Source organism: Chrysemys picta, chromosome 14 (genome assembly GCF_011386835.1).
Source record: "Chrysemys picta bellii isolate R12L10 chromosome 14, ASM1138683v2, whole genome shotgun sequence".
Lineage (NCBI taxonomy): Eukaryota > Metazoa > Chordata > Testudines > Emydidae > Chrysemys > Chrysemys picta.
Genome location: NC_088804.1, coordinates 41,431,687 through 41,449,489, shown reverse-complemented (window position 1 = coordinate 41,449,489; position 17,803 = coordinate 41,431,687). Strand labels below are relative to the sequence as shown.

The following is a 17,803-nucleotide window of genomic DNA, read 5'->3' as shown; positions in this document are numbered from 1 at the left end:
AACATTACCTCAAAGAGCACTAGCCACACAGGTGCTTGCAAGCGTCCAAAACTACTGCATCTTAATAGAGCTGCTACTGGGAGCTTTGCAACTCTACCCAGTTGCAGCTGAGCAGACGAATGCAGGATCTCCTCTCATGGAGATTATGTATAGTCTCCTTTTCATTCTAAACGAGCCGTGCAAGCTGCCATCATCACATGACCACCTTCCCCAGAAAGAGGCTTCTCTTCTTTCCACCCACTCACGAAATCACTCCCTCAGAGGAAGAGGCTTCTGCTTTCAACCTGCAGCATGACGTGTCCATCTACACAGCAGGAGAAGACTGCTCCCCCCTTTCACCCACATGCTTCCAGGAACAGACTGGTGCCCTCTGCTAAAACATACAGAAAATGGCTGTCCCCTCCAAACTATAACGCATCCCCACATGGAAAAGTTTGGCCTCCCCTTCTATCCGTAACACGGAACTCCCGAGAGAAGGAAAAATACATTTCCCTCATTCGCAGTAAGTGCAATGTTTAATAAAAGAAAAGCACTGCACATATGTCGAAAATGTGTCCCAGGGCAGCTAGAAAGGAGAACAAACTGGCCAGCTTTCAGGATAGTAAAATATATGGCCTGACAATATCTGCTCCCCAGATGGGATGGCAACTCCCCTCTGTCTTAAAGTATAAACAGCCAATTTTATTTTTAACATTCATTTAGAAATATGGTTTACGGCTTTGTAAACTGAGGCCCCTTAAAGAAATCAGCAATCTCAGAGGGCTTGTCTTCCCTCTCGAATGCGCGCAGCCCAAGACATCCTGGGCATGCTGCAGAGGACAGGTGGCCTTTTAGAGCACTGTTACCCTTTGTACAGTGACCGGACAAATGGCACTGCGGGGCTCCAGGTGTGATTGCCGCTCAATGATTCCTGATCAAAGCTGTGCAGTTTAGAAGTGTAAAAATGTTGTTTTTAGTGGTCAGTGCAGCACACTCTCCCCGAGACCCTTCCGTTACACACCTCAACACCAGGAATCTGGAATCTGCATTCAGAAGGTAATTTAGCGACCCCAGTTCCCTCTCCCAGACCTGGGTTGGTTCTGCAGGGCTAGCTGGAGAGAGAAGGAGCAAGAACTTATTGTTGTCAGAAAAGACAAGAGATGCGACTGACCATACAAAGAGAGCAGAGCCAGACATTACGCTCCCAGGGGCCATGTAAACACCTGGAGAGACAGACGGAACCAATCACGCAAAGATACTTTTCTGACCATGCTCTCATCTGGGGCTCAGTCCTGCAAGGTGGTGAGCACCATCACCTTGACTGGCATTAAGGGCACTCAGGCCCTCAGTATCTTGCAGGATTGGGTCCTTGAAAGGCATCCCTGCAAGGAAGCCTGTACTCGTCACAGGTGAGCTCTTCATAGGGGGTGTCAGATACCCTGGTAACCAAGCAGCTCCTCCCCTGACTCTGTGAAGATTTTAGATCAATTCGAACAAGAGACACACCTCTTGTACACACTGACATAGTGAAGGCAGAGGAGGCAGCCCCTGATGGTGGGATGTGTTATCTGGTGTCTGGCGACGACCCACAACCCTGCAGCTCCTCTTCTGTGCCTATACGTAGCTGTAGGCATCAGTCAGCATGCTCCTAACAGATGGCAGAGACCTGACGGGGGGCCAGGGGGAGGGGCCAGGAGACGCTGGCGGCTGTGTGGGGAGGAATGACCAGAGCAGCGCGGGTCCCATCCAGAACGACAGCTTGCATATGGATAAGCAACGAGATAATTACAATCTTGAAAAAAGGGAGAAGCAAAGCCCCACTGCTGCAGCGTCCTCCGGCTGCCAGCGCCTCGCGACCCATACGTCCCGCGTAGCTCTCTTTGCAGCCTCATCATAAGAAAATTACTTGCCATAAAAGCCCTGGTTAGAGTGTAACATTATATACAGCTGGGAAGCCATTTAGCTATTGATAGACCCCTGTTGTCAGGGACTGGGAGTTGGCTCTCGTGTAAGTGAGCAATTTGGAAGAAAAAAAAAAAAACCCTCCCCTCGCCCCCCCCGCCCCCAAATAAATAAATAAAAAGAGAGAGAGACAATACCCGTTACGCTTACAGAGTTTAGAGGCTTGTGCCAGCTGGGAAGCTACAGCATATGAAATATGCATTGCACGGAACAAAACAAACTGAAATACTCCATGGTGGGGAAAAGTAACCCTTTCCTGCATGCAGTGCCCACGCCACAGGGGAAGCCAAAGCCCTCGTGTGAGCAAAGGTCACAGGTGCAGGACCAAAGAAAAGTAGGAAGGAAGCACCCAAGTCTAAAGAGGAAGCGTTAGTGGGGGGTTAGAAGGCCAGGATAGTCGTCCTCTTCCTCTTCACCTCTCTGGTTACGCTCAGCACTGAATTAGCACTGCACATACGTCTAACCCAGGCCTGCCTCAACCCCACAGGCATAACGGGCAGCTGCCTTGGGCAGATAATCATTCAGTGACTGCTTCTTGTACAAGTGGCCATGGCCACGATGGCGGTGATGGCCTAGCTCGTCTATAGCAGCAACAGGTTCAGAGCTGCCGCTGTCACAAAAGACCAGAAACCGATCCATTCTAATAATCAGCACTGGCAATTCTGCACCTCTAAGCCCTACAACTCTCCTCCGAAGATCTCAAAGAAACACGAACCCTCGCAGCTCCTAGTGAGGGATGTCTAGGGATCGCTTTACCAACACTGAAATGAAGCCACTTCTCAGATGGAATGTGGCAGCGGTTTAACAACATTTAGCAATGCTACACAACTGCTTAGGAGAGGAAGCGAAGAATACAATGTCAAATCAGAAGTGCAGAAGACATTCAGGGAGACAGACTTAGCCATGACACCTGGGTTTATACAACTGTTCACAGAAGTGCCTCAGGGTGCTTAAATACTAAAAGGAGTCAGGACCTTCTTTGCTTGTTTCACACTGCACCCCCAGCACCTGTTCAGGACTGCCTCAGAGGGCAAGCGCCACCTACTGAACCAGCACTGCTTGAAGCACTTAGGTTCCTCTCAGAGTACGCCTGCAGGAAATCTCTTAACTTTGGAATCCCATCACACCCCAGCACTTCAGAGGGGTTTCGGTGACTCGTTCACTGGGCTTGCCAGGTTAATGAGCTAAGCCACATTTGCTGAGAATTTACTATGGGGAGAAATGAAAACTATCAAAGCAAAACCTGTTCTTTTGGCCTTTGCCATACGAGGTACCACTTAACTCTTCACCACCATGCCCAGGAAAGAGATGTAATGCGGGGCCTTGGCTCTCCAGCAACATTCTGGGAGCACTGTGTGAACAGCCCTGGGCCAACAGCGACGAAGAAACCAAGAGCCGTGGAGTTGATTCCGAGAGGGAAATCTAGGTGGCGTGCATCGATAAACAGCCGGCATTGGCAGGAAGTGATACGAAGAGTCAACCAGCAACAAACCCAACCCAGAACTGCTCTTCTCAGACTCTTCCTGCTCAGATCAGAGATGACTAGAGATAATCACTGGGGTTAAAAAGAAATCCTACTGATGGAGCCACATGTACGAATGGAATCCAACACTCTAATGAAGGGAAAGGGAAAAAAAAGAAGGAACAAAGAGATGCAGCAAAATTTCAGCTAAGTAGATTATTGATCTTCAGGGCATGCCAGAAACCAACTCTGCAAATTACATCAGTCCCCTCGCTGCAATATTACACAGTTACCAGACTGCAAAGTGGCAATGTTCCCTCACCATCCAACACTACCACACAGCCCATCCCCATCCCTATCCCTATACCATCTGTGGTGGACGAGATAGTATTTCATATTTGAGAGACGTCTCTGAGTTCTGTTTGCATCCTTCCCTTCAGCCAGAAGCACAAAGGTGTCTGAAGGGTGAATATTTAACAGAAAGCAACACAACCTCCCTTGCATTTAACAAGATGAGGCCGGCTATGCATGGCATTGGGAACAAATGGCTCAAAGAAACTCTGTCGTCTTGCTTCCTGAGGCTGGGATGGCCAAACACAAGCAGGACAAGGCAATGACCTTGTAACACTTTGTACAGCTAAGAAAAGAATCTGTAGCAAAAAATTTACTTGGTACATGCAGTCTCTTTTTGCTGCTTGCGGAAAACAGGGGATGGAATGGTTCTGATTATTCATATGGCACAGCTGAAGTGTGACTGCCTCGCGGACAGCCTCGATAGTCTGCCTACCCCCAATCAGAAGGATCACCTTCTCATGGGGAACAGGGTCAGAGGATCATTGTGGGCCTAACCATCACAGCTCCTTATTAGCACACCCCACAGTTAGTCACTTCCAGCCCTGCTGACACCACCAAACTCATCCTTAACCCTCTGCATGCTCTCCAATGTAGTATACAATGTACATAAGGGACACGTCTTTCAGCACAGCCTGACGTCCCTACAATGGCCAGGAGTTACATTTCTACAGCGGCAGCATTATTATTTGTATAGTACCACTGAAGAGCACTGTGCTTTTTATATAGGAGAGGTCCTTGCCCTGAGTTGAAGCAGAGAACGTGCTTTATTACATTGTTATGCTTTAAGGGTTTATTTCCTAGTGGGGGATGAGCAGGCCATTATATGACATTTGGTCATTTTTCACATTATCAACATCAAAACATCTAGCAGTGCCCAGAGCTAGGATGGGAGCTTACGGATGGATTTATCAATCAAAATCAAATACATAAATAAATGGAGAAGGATGGGAAGCAACCTCCTTTCCTATGTTGTGTGGGCTTCGTTCTTTAACCTATACTTGACTGCCATGTTTATTGTTCTTAACTCTTAACTATCTGCCTTTTTTCATTACTTTGCCCTTGCCTGACTTCCTTTTCTTTTTGGCTTAAGTCAGGGGTGGGCAAACTTTTTGGGCCGAAGGCCACATCTGGGTGAGGAAATTGTATGCAGGGCAGGGAATTGGGGTGTGGGAGGGGGTGCGGTGTGCAGGAAGGGGATTGGGGCGGAGGAGGGGTCTGGGGTGCATGAGGGGGCTCAGGGCATGGAGGTTGGGGTACAGGAGGGGTGCGGGTTGTGGCAGGGGGCTTAGGGCAGGGAGTTGGGGGGCGGGGTGCAGGTGGGGTTGAGGCTTCGGTCCAGTGCCGCTTATCTAAAGCGGCACTGGGGTGGCAGCGGTGCGCACCGGGGCCAGGGCAGGCTCCCTGCCTGCCTGCCCTGTCCCCGGCCCCGTGCCGCTCCAGGAAGCTATGCAGCCCCTGAAGGAGGGGGGGCAAAGGGCTCTGTGTGCTCTGCTCTTGCTGCGCCTTCAGGTACCTCCCCCGAAACTCTCACTGGCCGCGGTTCCCCGTTTCCGGCCAATGGGAGCGGCGGGGCATGGTGCCTGGAGGCATGGGCAACGCACGGAGCCCTCTGCCCCCCTGCCCTGGGTCCGCAGGGATGTCAAGGTGCCGGACGCTTCTGAGAGCGGCGCGGAGCCCACGGCACCACTGGGGGCAATCCCGCGGGCCGGATCCAAAGCCCTGAGGGGCCGGATCCGGCCCACGGGCCGTAGTTTGCCCATCCCTGGCTTAAGTACATGGATCTCAAAGTCCTCAGCACATGTTAATTATGGCTCTTAACCCTCCAGTGAGGGAGGGAAGTAAATATTTTTATCCCCATTTCACAAAAGGGGGGAACCAAGGCACAAAGAAGGGAAGTGACTTGCCGAAGTGGCGGAACCAGGGTTGGAACCCAGGAGTCTTGGCATCTGAGTCATAGAATCATAGAATATCAGGGTTGGAAGGGACCTCAGGAGGTCCAACCCCCTGCTCAAAGCAGAACCTAATCCCAACTAAATCATCCCAGCCAGGGCTTTGTCAAGCCTGACCTTAAAAACCTCTAAGGAAGGGGATTCCACCACCTCCCTAGGTAACCCATTCCAGTGCTTCACCACCCTCCTAGTGAAAAAGTTTTTCCTAATATCCAACCTAAACCTCCCCCACTGCAACTTGAGACCATTACTCACGATCCATTGTCTACAGCCAAGCTCTAAGATATAACCGCATTTGCTCCAATCCCTCAGATAGAGACAAGCACCTACAAGATCTCTATCAAGCATTCTTAAAACTACAATACCCACCTGCTGAAGTGAAAAAACAGATTGACAGAGCCAGACGAGTACCCAGAAGTCACCTCCTACAAGACAGGCCCAACAAAGAAAATAACAGAATACCACTAGCGGTCACCTTCAGCCCCCAACTAAAACCTCTCCAGCGCATCATCAGAGATCTACAACCTATCCTGAAAGATGATCCTTTACTCTCACAGATCTTGGGAGACAGACCTGGCCTCGCTTACAGACAACCCCCCAACCTAAAGCAAATACTCACCAGCAACCACACATCACTGAACAAAAACACTAACCCAGGAACCTATCCTTGTAACAAAGCCCGATGCCAACTCTGTCCACATATCTATTCAAGTGACATCATCATAGGACCTAATCACATCAGCCATACCATCAGGGGCTCGTTCACTTGCACATCTACCAATGTGATATATGCCATCATGTGCCAGCAATGCCCCTCTGCCATGTACATTGGCCAAACCGGACAGTCTCTACGCAAAAGAATTAATGGACACAAATCTGACATCAGGAATCATAATACTCAAAAACCAGTGGGAGAACACTTTAGCCTGTCTGGCCATTCAACGACAGACCTGCGGGTGGCTATCTTACAACAGAAAAACTTCAAAAACAGACTCCAACGAGAGACTGCTGAGCTGGAATTGATATGCAAACTAGATACAATCAACTCAGGATTGAATAAGGCCTGGGAATGGCTGAGCCATTATAAACATTGAATCTATCTCCCCTTGTAAGTATTCTCACACTTGTTATCTAACTGTCTGTACTGGGCTATCTTGATTATCACTTCAAAAGTTTTTTTCTCTTACTTAATTGACCTCTCAGAGTTGGTAAGACAACTCCCACCTGTTCATGCTCTCTGTATGTGTGTATATATATCTCCTCAATATATGTTTCACTCTATATGCATCCGAAGAAGTAGGCTGTAGTCCACGAAAGCTTATGCTCTAATAAATTTGTTAGTCTCTAAGGTGCCACAAGTACTCCTGTTCTTTTTGCGGATACAGACTAACACGGCTGCTACTCTGAAACCACTCCTTGTTCTGTCATCTGGTACCACTGAGAACAGTCTAGATTCATCCTCTTTGGAACCCCCTTTCAGGTAGTTGAAAGCAGCTATCAAATCTCCCCTAATTCTTCTCTTCTGCAGACTAAACAATCCCAGTTCCCTCAGCCTCTCCTCATAAGTCATGTGCTCCAGCCCCCTAATCATTTTTGTTGCCCTCCACTGGACTCTTTCCAATTTTTCCACATCCTTCTTGTAGTGTGAGGCCCAAAACTGGACACAGTACTCCAGGTGAGGCCTCACAAATGTCGAATAGAAGGGAACGATCACGTCCCTCGATCTGCTGGCAATGCCCCTACTTATACAGCCCAAAATGCCGTCAGCCTTCTTGGCAATAAGGGTACACTGTTGACTCATATCCAGCTTCTCGTCCACGGTAACCCCTAGGTCCTTTTCTGCAGAACTGCTGCCTAGCCACTTGGTCCCTAGTCTGTAACAGTGAATGGGATTCTTCCGTCCTAAGTGCAGGACTCTGCACTTGTCCTTGTTGAACCTCATCAGATTATATTATTGGCTAAATTATATTATCAGAATCCTGATCTCTGGGAGAGAGCCATGACGGTTGGGAAGCCCCTTGTTTCATCGCGTATAAACAAAGCTCAGCACGGGGAGATGGGGATTTGGGTCTTTTCTACTTTAAGCATGTTTCACTGAAATACTCTCTGGTGATATAAATTATTAGACAAACGTGTACACAGCACACAGGCCCCAGCACGTCAGCCCAGGAACATGCATTAGTTGAGGCTTTCAGTGTGTCACTGCAGGCAGGAAGGCGTTAAATTATATTGTTAATTTAGGACATACACACACTTTCTCTGGGTCTCTGCCAAGGCCACTGCCGTTTCCAGCAGAACAGGTGCATAGTGAGAGTCTCTGAGCTCATCAGGTGACTAGCACCTGGTGGACAGCACACCCATGGACTATAAAGCCATGCTGCTCAGGCTGGCTGCTTCCACGTAATAACGATATTAAACTCCTGGCATCTCAGTGATTTTATCTACGGAGACATGCATTCAAAGCAGCACCCACACTGCCCATCTTGGTCACTTCCTGACAACTACAGTAGTACGCTGCTGCACTTTGCCATTGGAAATAGTCTGTTAGCAATGGGACAGACTGGAAATACCTGTAAGGATCAACAAACAAAGCCATCTCTTAGTTCAGCCCCATTAGCACAGGGGCTGCTCAAAGGATAGGTATAAGCAGATGGGACAGTCTCCCTTCCAATACTCAGAAACTTCCAGCCAGGCTATGGAAAAAATAGATTGAAAGGCTGGACAAAGGGGCAGTGCGTGAGAGATGGGGACAGCTGTTTGGACTCACACTAGAAGAATGATCAGGACAATACCCAGAGGCAAACATCTCTGTCTCCCTGTACGTTCCGAGTCAGACATCTTGCAAACTCAGCAGAACATTCAAAAGGCCCTAGGGAGACTTTGATGGAAAGTCAGCCTCTAGTCAGGCATCAGCTAGAGGCTTGGGGCCAATTTCAGAGCTGGGGTAGGCAAGTGCAGCTCCCAGTGACTGCAAATGACCATTTAGACTTCGATATGTGCTGCGACCGCTTACATCAGGGTGGAGTTTGGTTGGCGGGATATACGGTATGTGGCACCGAATGAGGGAAATGCCCAGTGATGGATAATTGGGAGGAGGTGACAGGCAGGTGCAAAGGGGTAAATGATGGCCCCTGGTGGGTAAACCCAGCCAGCTCAGAACTAGACAGAGTAGTACAAAGCCTCACTTCCCTGAAACCACGGGGGGACGTGAGGTTGGACGACTGAGGTTTAGCTACATGAAGTCTGGACTCCCCTTCTCCTCTGCTTCCCCTTTAAATAAAGCCAGATCCAGTGCCCCCACAAGGACTAGCAGATAGCCGGGTGCACAGCCAGCCTAGCTCTGGTCCAGACTTTTGCAAAAATCAAACAAAAACCACATCGATTTTGTTCACCTGTACATTAAAAACAGTGACCACATCTCACCCCGGAGGTGACTGATTTCTGTAATGGGCAAAGGAGTCTTATATTCTAGATCTAATTCGGAAAGAGCCCTGGGATTCTTCCGGGTGAATAGTGGTAAGGGCTCATTATGAAAATTGTACTGGACAAATGGTTTACATTTCATGTCCCCAGCCAGTGCAAGTGAAAAAGGACGGACATGTAACTCTAAGACCTGGAGTCAGAAATAAGAAAGCAAACAGATTTCCAGGCTCTCTCTAGCAATGATGTGACAAAAATGGGACACAACTTCTCACATGTTAAACTGCCCACAGGGTCATTTTAAGAGTCCTCTACCCTGCCCAGCTCTCAGCAAAACACGGTCATTTAACGCGCAGGCCAACAGTAATTACAGCTAGACGCACAGTAAGTCCCTTTCCTGCCCAGATCTTCATGCTGGTTTTGCTAACAGACAGGCTCCATAACTCTACCAAGGTGCCAGAATGCCCTGACAAGCTTTCACTTTTTTTTAACCTCTCTTAGTTAATCTAGGGATTCTTTATACAAATGAAAAGGAGTCTCATAGTGCTGGCTGCAGCGTGGCACACTGAGGGTAGATGCAGTCTGACCTCCCCACACACAGCTCTTCAAATGGATTTCAATCCAGTGATGCCCCTCCCTCACTGCTTTTCCAGTTCTGGCCTTCTCACTGCACAGCTGCACCTCAGTCCCACCCCACAGCAGCCCCACCAGCTCTTCCGGCCAGGCTCCAGCATCGAGAACCCCCTCAATCGTGATTTACAGGAGACAGAGTGAAGAAGTTTTCTTGGAGCTTGTCACCAGTAGTTACAAGAGCAATGTAAGCAAGTATTTCCTGTGCTCATCAGGAACTCCGCTAGAACCCCTGGCAGCCACATGGCTACAGGAGACACTAACCTGGTTTCCTAGAGAGTCCAGTAACTCTGCCATTCCTTCGTCTAGGACCAGCTTTCAAAGACTGGCCTCCCTGCTTTGCACCCACACATAAGTGGTTGCTGGTGTAATTCCTCTCACATACACACTTATTTACTTGAGTGAGCCTGCAGATCCCATGGTTATCGATCTACAGTAAGGGACGTGAATCGCAACTACAATGAGGGCACAAAAGGGAAGCCAGGTGAAGGGCACCCTGGCAATTGGGGGGTGGGAAAGAGGAGGAAGGGGTTGTGTCTAAGGCTGGGTCAACACTACCCGCCTGAATCGGTGGGTAGAAATAGACCTCTCGGGGATCGACAATCGATCCCCGAATCGACGCTCTTACTCCATCAGCAGAGGTGGGAGTAAGCGCCGTCGACGGGAAGCCGCAGAGGTCGATTTTGCCGCCGTCCCTACAGCGGGGTAAGTCGTCTGCGATATGTCGAATTCAGCTACGCTATTCGCGTAGCTGAATTTGCGTATCTTAAATCGACCCCCCCCTGTAGTGCAGATGTAGCCTAAGATGCACTCTGCCTGCTGCTCCAAACCTACATACAGATGTCTGGTCTATATGCTGCAAGCTCCTTAGGGCAAGGACAGTTACTTGTTTGGTCTGTAAAGTGCCACACATGGAATAATCAAAGAATCCTAGAAATGTAGGACTGGAAGGGACCACGAGAGGTCGTCTTTCCAGTCTCCTGCAATGAGGCAGGACTAAGTATTAGCTAGACCATACCCTGACAGGTATTTGTCTAACCTATTCTTCAAAAGCTCCAGTGACCACATAATATAGCATACAATAAAGAGCCGAGACTAATGAATATCAGTGTGTCACTAGGGATAGCAAGAGTGTCTGCCTCTTTCTGGGTCTCTGGGGAAGGGGAGAAGTGTTTTCATAATTTTCACTGAGAGGAGGACCCAAAGAGCAACCCAATACCAGTGTCACACTGTTGTCATAATCTTTACCCCAAAGAGGCATGTAATAGATCACTGGAAAACTAATAACTCACTGATCATTAATATTCTTGCATGATTTATGCACGGTTAATCCACACAGAATTTTACAGATGTGCTGGAAACACGTAACTAAAACGTGTTTACATCAGGCAGGTCAGGGCGAGTTGATAAACAGGGTATTTCCAGACAAGGAAAGAGGCCAGCACCTCAAGCCAGGTGTGTCCAAATTCAATGGGCTATTCATTGGAATCGGAGGTTGCAGGAAGAGATCACTGCATTGTAAAAATCATCAGTGGGGGAGGAGCTAATATGGAGCCTACACCCAGCAAGGAAAAGGAACCAGATCTTGGGGGAGAGAACCTCTAAGTTACCCTTCACCTGAGGAGACAAAGGACCCAAGCACTCCGAGCTCTGTGAAGAGTCCTGGCTAAAACACGGGTCAGCCATGCTGGAAGAAAGACCGGAGAGACAAACTTCTTTGAACAAAGGACTCTAGTCTAAGGACACTAGTTAATTTAGACTGAAATCCTAGAAGCATTTCCTTACTTGTGTTTGTTTGTAACCATTTCTATCTTTATTCCTTACACCTGATATCACTCAAACCTACGCCCTCTTATTCAGAAACTTACTTTACTATAAACCAACCCCAGCTTTGATTGAAGTGGAGGGTTTGCCCATCCCAGTTACCTTACTAGGCTGCTGTGTTCTCGCCCTTTAAAGGAGTGGCAAACTTGCTAGGGTTTTGTGAGGGCAACAGTGAGAGGGACTGAGCACCGCAGATACACGACTCTGAGGGACTCGGGAATCGGGGTTCACTAATTACTGCAAGGCAAGATTTGGACTGATGGAGTCCTAGCAGTTTGATGGCAAGGTGACAAGCTGGTGTGTCAGGGAGCTGATACACCCAGCTTAGCATCAGCGAGGCTCCCACTTGCTGAGGCTGGGAGAGGTAACGCAGCGACTCAGCTCTGGGAACCCTAGCAGATTGTCACAGAGACAAGAGACAGAAGCAGACAACATGGCTGCATGCTACCTTTGTGTCACGTTCATCTCCTTGAGCGTGGATGGTGTAGGAAGGACCTTCCCTGCTCAAGCGCTCCGTGGCAATGCGCACTTCCACCCCTGGCAGCGGGGTCCCCACAGATCCTGGGAAAGGAAACAAGGGGGAATGAGAGAGAGTTGGGTGGTACATGGAAGAAAGGGACTGCTCTTCTGCAGCTGAGCTCTGCAGGGTGGCACTGTGCAGCCACAGAACAGGAGGCTACCCTCTACGGAGATGGCGATCACACAAGGTGATGCAAACACAAATCACACACATGCTTGCAAAACCTTCTCCTATGTTATTCAGTCGTTCACTGAAGGAGGCACTGTAGGAAATGCCTAGAAAAGCGAACATGTCTCCATATTGGAGCAGGTCCCTTCCAGTCACTCTCTGAGGTCAGACCAAACGTCGGCACAGCTTCGTAGCTCAGTAATGAAGCTGTGTTTAAAAAAAAAGGGGGGAAACAAGCATACACATGAAAAAAAAGAGCATGATGATTGTTACAGCTGCTCTCGGCTTCTTACCACCCGGACTTGACAGGGAGGCAAAGGCACAGAGATGTAAGAACTGCCAGGGATTATCTCTGTTTTATTTGCATCAATATGCTGCGTATAAAACACCAAAGGGGAAAAGCAGAGTTCAAAACACATTATTATTCTACAGGTTTCAGTTTTCAAAGCCGGGAAATCGGACAGTGTCAGGAACAACTGCCTATGGTCCAGTGCCCAAGTGCCTCCAAAAACTGCAGACAGCAGGATCCTAACGATCCAGTTCACTAAACGTCCTTCTTGGCTAACCCACGGAGAGAAACACGGCAGCTTTGCTGCAGAACTCTCTAACCCCAAGGCACTGGCAAGCTCATTCAGTGGTGGCCTTGGTTCATAGTGGCACAGCCCGAGGTTGTAGGTGCTGTTTGTGGTTACACAAAGGGCTTGACTGTGCATCTCATAAGCACGCGCTGGTAGAAGGCCGTCCTCACTTTGACACTTTGTACCTTCAACTCCTGCGATTTATATGACAGTGAATGCTGAAGTCTAGAGCAGAACGGGCAATGGAGGAGAGGTCAGCTGCGAGTGCTCTGCGGGTGGGGAGCACGGGACATGTCGGTGTAGGAATTCATGACATTACACTTCACTGAACATTTAATGGGATAAATAGTTCTACAGACACTAACTAGGGAGCCAGAGTTTTAAAGGCACCCAACTGATGCTTTATAAAGCTGCCCCTAGAGTTCCAGTCCAATGCTCAGTGTCACAATTAGCAAATTCCACGCCAAGCTTTCCAGCTAGCAAGGCTGCTTTCCCTGGCTGGCAGAGAGAGGGGACAGCAGTGGTGAGGAGTTATTAGTCTGAATAGCTGAGAAACTGGCAGTGGAAAGTGATTATTTTTCTAAGCCAGGTTCGGCGGCAAGCAGCTTCATGTGCCGAGAGAGAAAGTTCCATGCAGAAAACGTCGGTGATCAAACAGAATAGGATTATTTCACCAGGAGGCAACTAATCTAAGCAAGTGATCCTGAACCCTGACCCAGTACACAGCCACCCACTCCCCAGGCCGAGTCAGATGAAAGCAAGCAGAACATGGAGGGCATTCCATGGGTGATCGCAGCACATAGCAGGTGGTGTTACCAGGGCACCAGGCTGACGAGGGCAGTAATTCCCTTGAAACGCTTGGCCTGGTGTATTTCACTGTGGTTAGGAAATGCAATTAGATGTAAAAATGATACAGAATGAGACACACATTTGCTGGGAATAGGGTTGACATCCCTGACAACTAATCAGCTGGCTCCAGCATTCTAACATGGTAGTTAGAGTTGAGAGGCAGAGGGACTGGAGCACAGGGCAGGGAGCCAGGCTCTCTAGTTTTAATCACAAGCTCTGACAAGGTCTCTCTCTGGGGCCCTGGGTAAAACATTTCATCCCTTTGTGCTTCACGTCACTCAGTTGCTCCACCTGGGGAATGGGGATAATTATTTTCACCTCTGGGAATAAAAATGATGCACTGCTTACCTAACACTCACCCTCGCCTTTTCTCCCCTAATGTTCACCCCCATTGCTACCACCAGTGCACGCTTCACTGATGGCAGACAGGGTGGCAGCAGGAGGGGAGGCACGTCATCTGCAGCCACCAGCATGGTAACAGTACAGTCCATGTCAGACGATATTAGAACTGGAATTCCACACTGCAGCAAACAGTCATTTTCTGACTCCCCCCGTTATCATTATAATTCAGGCATTTGGGTCCAAGGGGCTTCTTCCTCACTACTGATCCTCTCTTTCTGTTTGACCCTCCAGTGATCCTGTATTTGTGACATCACAATCCCGTGTTTGTCACATCAGTCAGTTGCCATGGACACGGATATGATGTGTCTAGATTTATGACTTCCCTGCAGGATCAACTAACAGCAGATGGGCGACGAGGGAGAGAGATTTTATTGCAACAAAACTACCCTAACAATTAGCAAATCTGGCAAGTAAATAGAAAACTACATGGCAGGTAAGGGATGGGTTCCTGTTGCAAGTGGGATACAGGCTTTAAAGTTTCTCACAATATAAAGATCATCTACTATATACACCCAATTATTATTAGACGTGTGACCCTGGCAACTACAGGCCAGTAAGCCTCACTTCAGTACTGGGCAAATTGGTTGAAACGATCGTAAAGAACAAAATTGTTAGACACAGAGATGAACATAATTTGTTGGGAAATAGTCAACATGGGTTTTGTAAAGGGAAATCATGCCTCACCAATCTACTAGAATTCTTTGAGGGGGTCAACAAGCATGTGGACAAAGGAGATCCAGTGGATATAGTGTATTTAGATTTTCAGAAAGCCTTTGCCAAGGTCCCTCACCAAAGGCTCTTAAGCAAAATAAGCAGTCATGGGATAAGAGGGAAGGTTCTCTCATGGATTGATAACTGGTTAAAAGATAGGAAACAAAGGGTAGGAATAAATCAGGGTTTCTCAAACAGGGGTCGCCGCTTGTGTAGGGAAAGCCCCAGGCGGGCCAGTGTGAGCCCCGTGCGCAGGTCCGGCCGAGCGCGGCTCCCACTGGCCGCGGATCGCTGCTCCAGGCCAATGGGAGCTGCCGGAAGCATCGTGGGCTGAAGGACTTACTGGCTGCCGCTTCCAGCAGCTCCCATTGGCCCGGAGCAGTGATCCGCAGCCAGTGGGAGCCGCGATCGGCCGGACCTGCGGACGGGGCTCACACCGGCCCGCCAGGGGCTTTCCCTACACAAGCGGCGACTCCTGTTTGAGAAACCCTGGAATAAATGGTCAGTATTCAGAATGGAGAGAGGTAAATAGTGGTGTCCCGCAGGGATCTGTTCTGGGCCCAGTCCTATTTAACATATTTATAAATGATCTGGAAAAAGGAGTAAACAGTGAGGTGGCAAAATTTGCAGATGATATAAAACTACTCAAGATAGTTAAGTCCCAGGCAGACTGTGAAGAGCTACAAAAGGATCTCACAAAACTGGGTGATTGGGCAACAAAATGGCAGATGAAACGTAATGTTTCTAAATGCAAAGTAATGCACATTGGAAAACATAATCCTAACTATACATATAAAATGATGGGGTCTAAATTAGCTGTTACCACTCAAGAAAGAGATCTTGGAGTCACTGTGGATAGTTTTCTGAAATCATCCACTCAATGTGCAGCGGCAGTCAAAAAAGCGAACAGAATGTTGGGAATCATCAAGAAGGGGATAGATAATAAGACACAAAATATCATATTGCCTCTATATAAATCCATGGCACGCTCATACCTTGAATACTGCGTGCAGATGTGGTCGCCCCATCTCAAAAAAGATGTATTGGAATTGGAAAAGGATCAGAAAAGGGCAACAAAAATGATTAGAGGTATGGAAGAGCTGCCATATGAGGAGAGATTAATAACACTTGGACTTTTCAGCTTGGAAAAGAGGCGACTAAGGGTGGATATGATAGAGGTCTATAAAATCATGAGTGGTATAGAGACAGTGTTATTTACTCCTTCTCATAATACAAGAACAAGGGGCCACCAAATGAAATTAATAAGTAGCAGGTTTAAAACAAACACAAGAAAGTATTTTTTCACGCAATTCACTGTCAACCTCTGGAACTCCTTGCCAGAGGGTGTTGTGAAGGCCAATACTATAACGGGGTTCAAAAGGGAGCTAGATAGATTCATGGAAGATAGGTCCATCAATGGCTATTAGCCAGGATGGGCAGGAATGATGTCCCTAGCCTCTGTTTGCCAGAAGCTGGGAGTGGGTGACAGGGCATGGATCACTTGATGATAATCTGTCTGTTCATTCCCTTTGGGGGGCACCTGCCATTGGCCACTGTCAGAGGACAGGATACTGGGCTTGATGAACCTTTGGTCTGACCCAGTATAGCTGTTCTTATGTTCGGTTTGAACTGTTTTCATAACAGCCCCAAAAGGCCTGCCAGGCTGAGGAAACGTATTCCATCTTATCTGGTCAGCATGGATTACACCAGAATACAAAAAGAGATTGACTGACCTAAGCACTTATCCCATTCCATTGGAGATGGTGCTGCCTACTGGTACTAATATATTTTGAACAGATAGACTTCTCCTAGTGAATTTTGGGAGCACTCAAGGTCATGTCATAAGTTACCAAAAATATGGCAAATACCTGAAAAGCCGGACACATTGTAGCATGTTGGGGTACACCCTGATTACTTGGGACAACATTTTCAAAAACACTTACATGACATAGGAGCCTATGTCCCACTTCCTTTTTCCTCCTCCCCTTTTTGGGGAGAAAATATGAGATACTAAAGGGCTCTTTAACCGAGCAGAGAAAGGCAGAACAAGAACCAATAGTTGGAAGCTAAAGTCACATAAATTATCATTAGAAACTTTTAATGGTGAGAGTGATAAATCATTGGCACAAACTAACAAGGAAAGTGATGGATTCTCCATCTCTTAAGGTCTTCAAATCAAGATTGGATGGCTTTCCAGAAGATATACTTTAGCCAAACAAGTTATTGGCCTCGATACAGGTGTAACTGGGTGAAATTTAATGGTTTGTGATATACAGGTCAGACTTGATGAGCAAATGATCTCTTCTTGCTTTACTCTCTATGCATCTACGAATTTTGAGTACTTAGGGAAAGTCTCATTGGCTTTTTCTGAAAATGGAACTTTGATGCTAAAGTCCCTGAGACACTTTTGAAAATTATACCCTTAGCTACTATCCTTCTCCCCCTGTTCCTTACATCATCAACTGTGATGATGGTGGGGTTTGCGTTGTGCACACTTGCCCATGAGGAACTGGTCTGAGATGCAACTCATTCTACACAGGCCAGCACACAGCCATCAGACGGGAATGACTTTTTGCCATTATTGCTCTGGATTTGAACTGGTGACCCTAGTGGTGAAAGGCTCCTACAATCAATTCCAAGAGGCAGCTAGTCCCACTGTGATTTTAATATTGATTTTTCCAACTCTAATTAAAAAAAGGAACAAAGGATTGCTGTTCTTCCCATACAAGGCTGTGTACGATTCACAATCACGGCATGTGCTCCCAGCCTTGTTTTCATTTGGGTGGTTGTGGCTAGTTCTCTGAAAACATCCACTCAATGTGCAGCGGCAGTCAAAAAATCAAACCAAATGTTGGGAATCATCAAGAAAGGGATAGATAATAAGATAGAAAATATCATTTTGCCTCTATATAAATCCATGGTACACCCACACCTTGAATACTGCGTGCAGATGTGGTCGCCCCATCTCAAAAAAGGTATACTGGAATTGGAAAAC

General features: G+C 47.7%; 1 protein-coding gene across 10 annotated transcripts in view; it reads right to left on the bottom strand.

Annotated features, from left to right (window-relative positions):
• The window catches only part of ACSF3 (acyl-CoA synthetase family member 3), a 112,315-nt gene that overhangs the window by 60,882 nt on the left and 33,630 nt on the right, over positions 1-17,803 (bottom strand). For 9 of the 10 annotated variants that reach the window (XM_065567668.1, XM_065567669.1, XM_065567671.1 and 6 more), the window contains one exon: positions 12,029-12,141. The exons of the other annotated variant lie outside the window; for it this stretch is intronic. In XM_065567668.1, the coding sequence (XP_065423740.1) occupies positions 12,029-12,141 (113 nt within the window). The remainder of the gene's footprint in view (positions 1-12,028; positions 12,142-17,803) is intronic. 10 annotated transcript variants of the gene reach the window in all.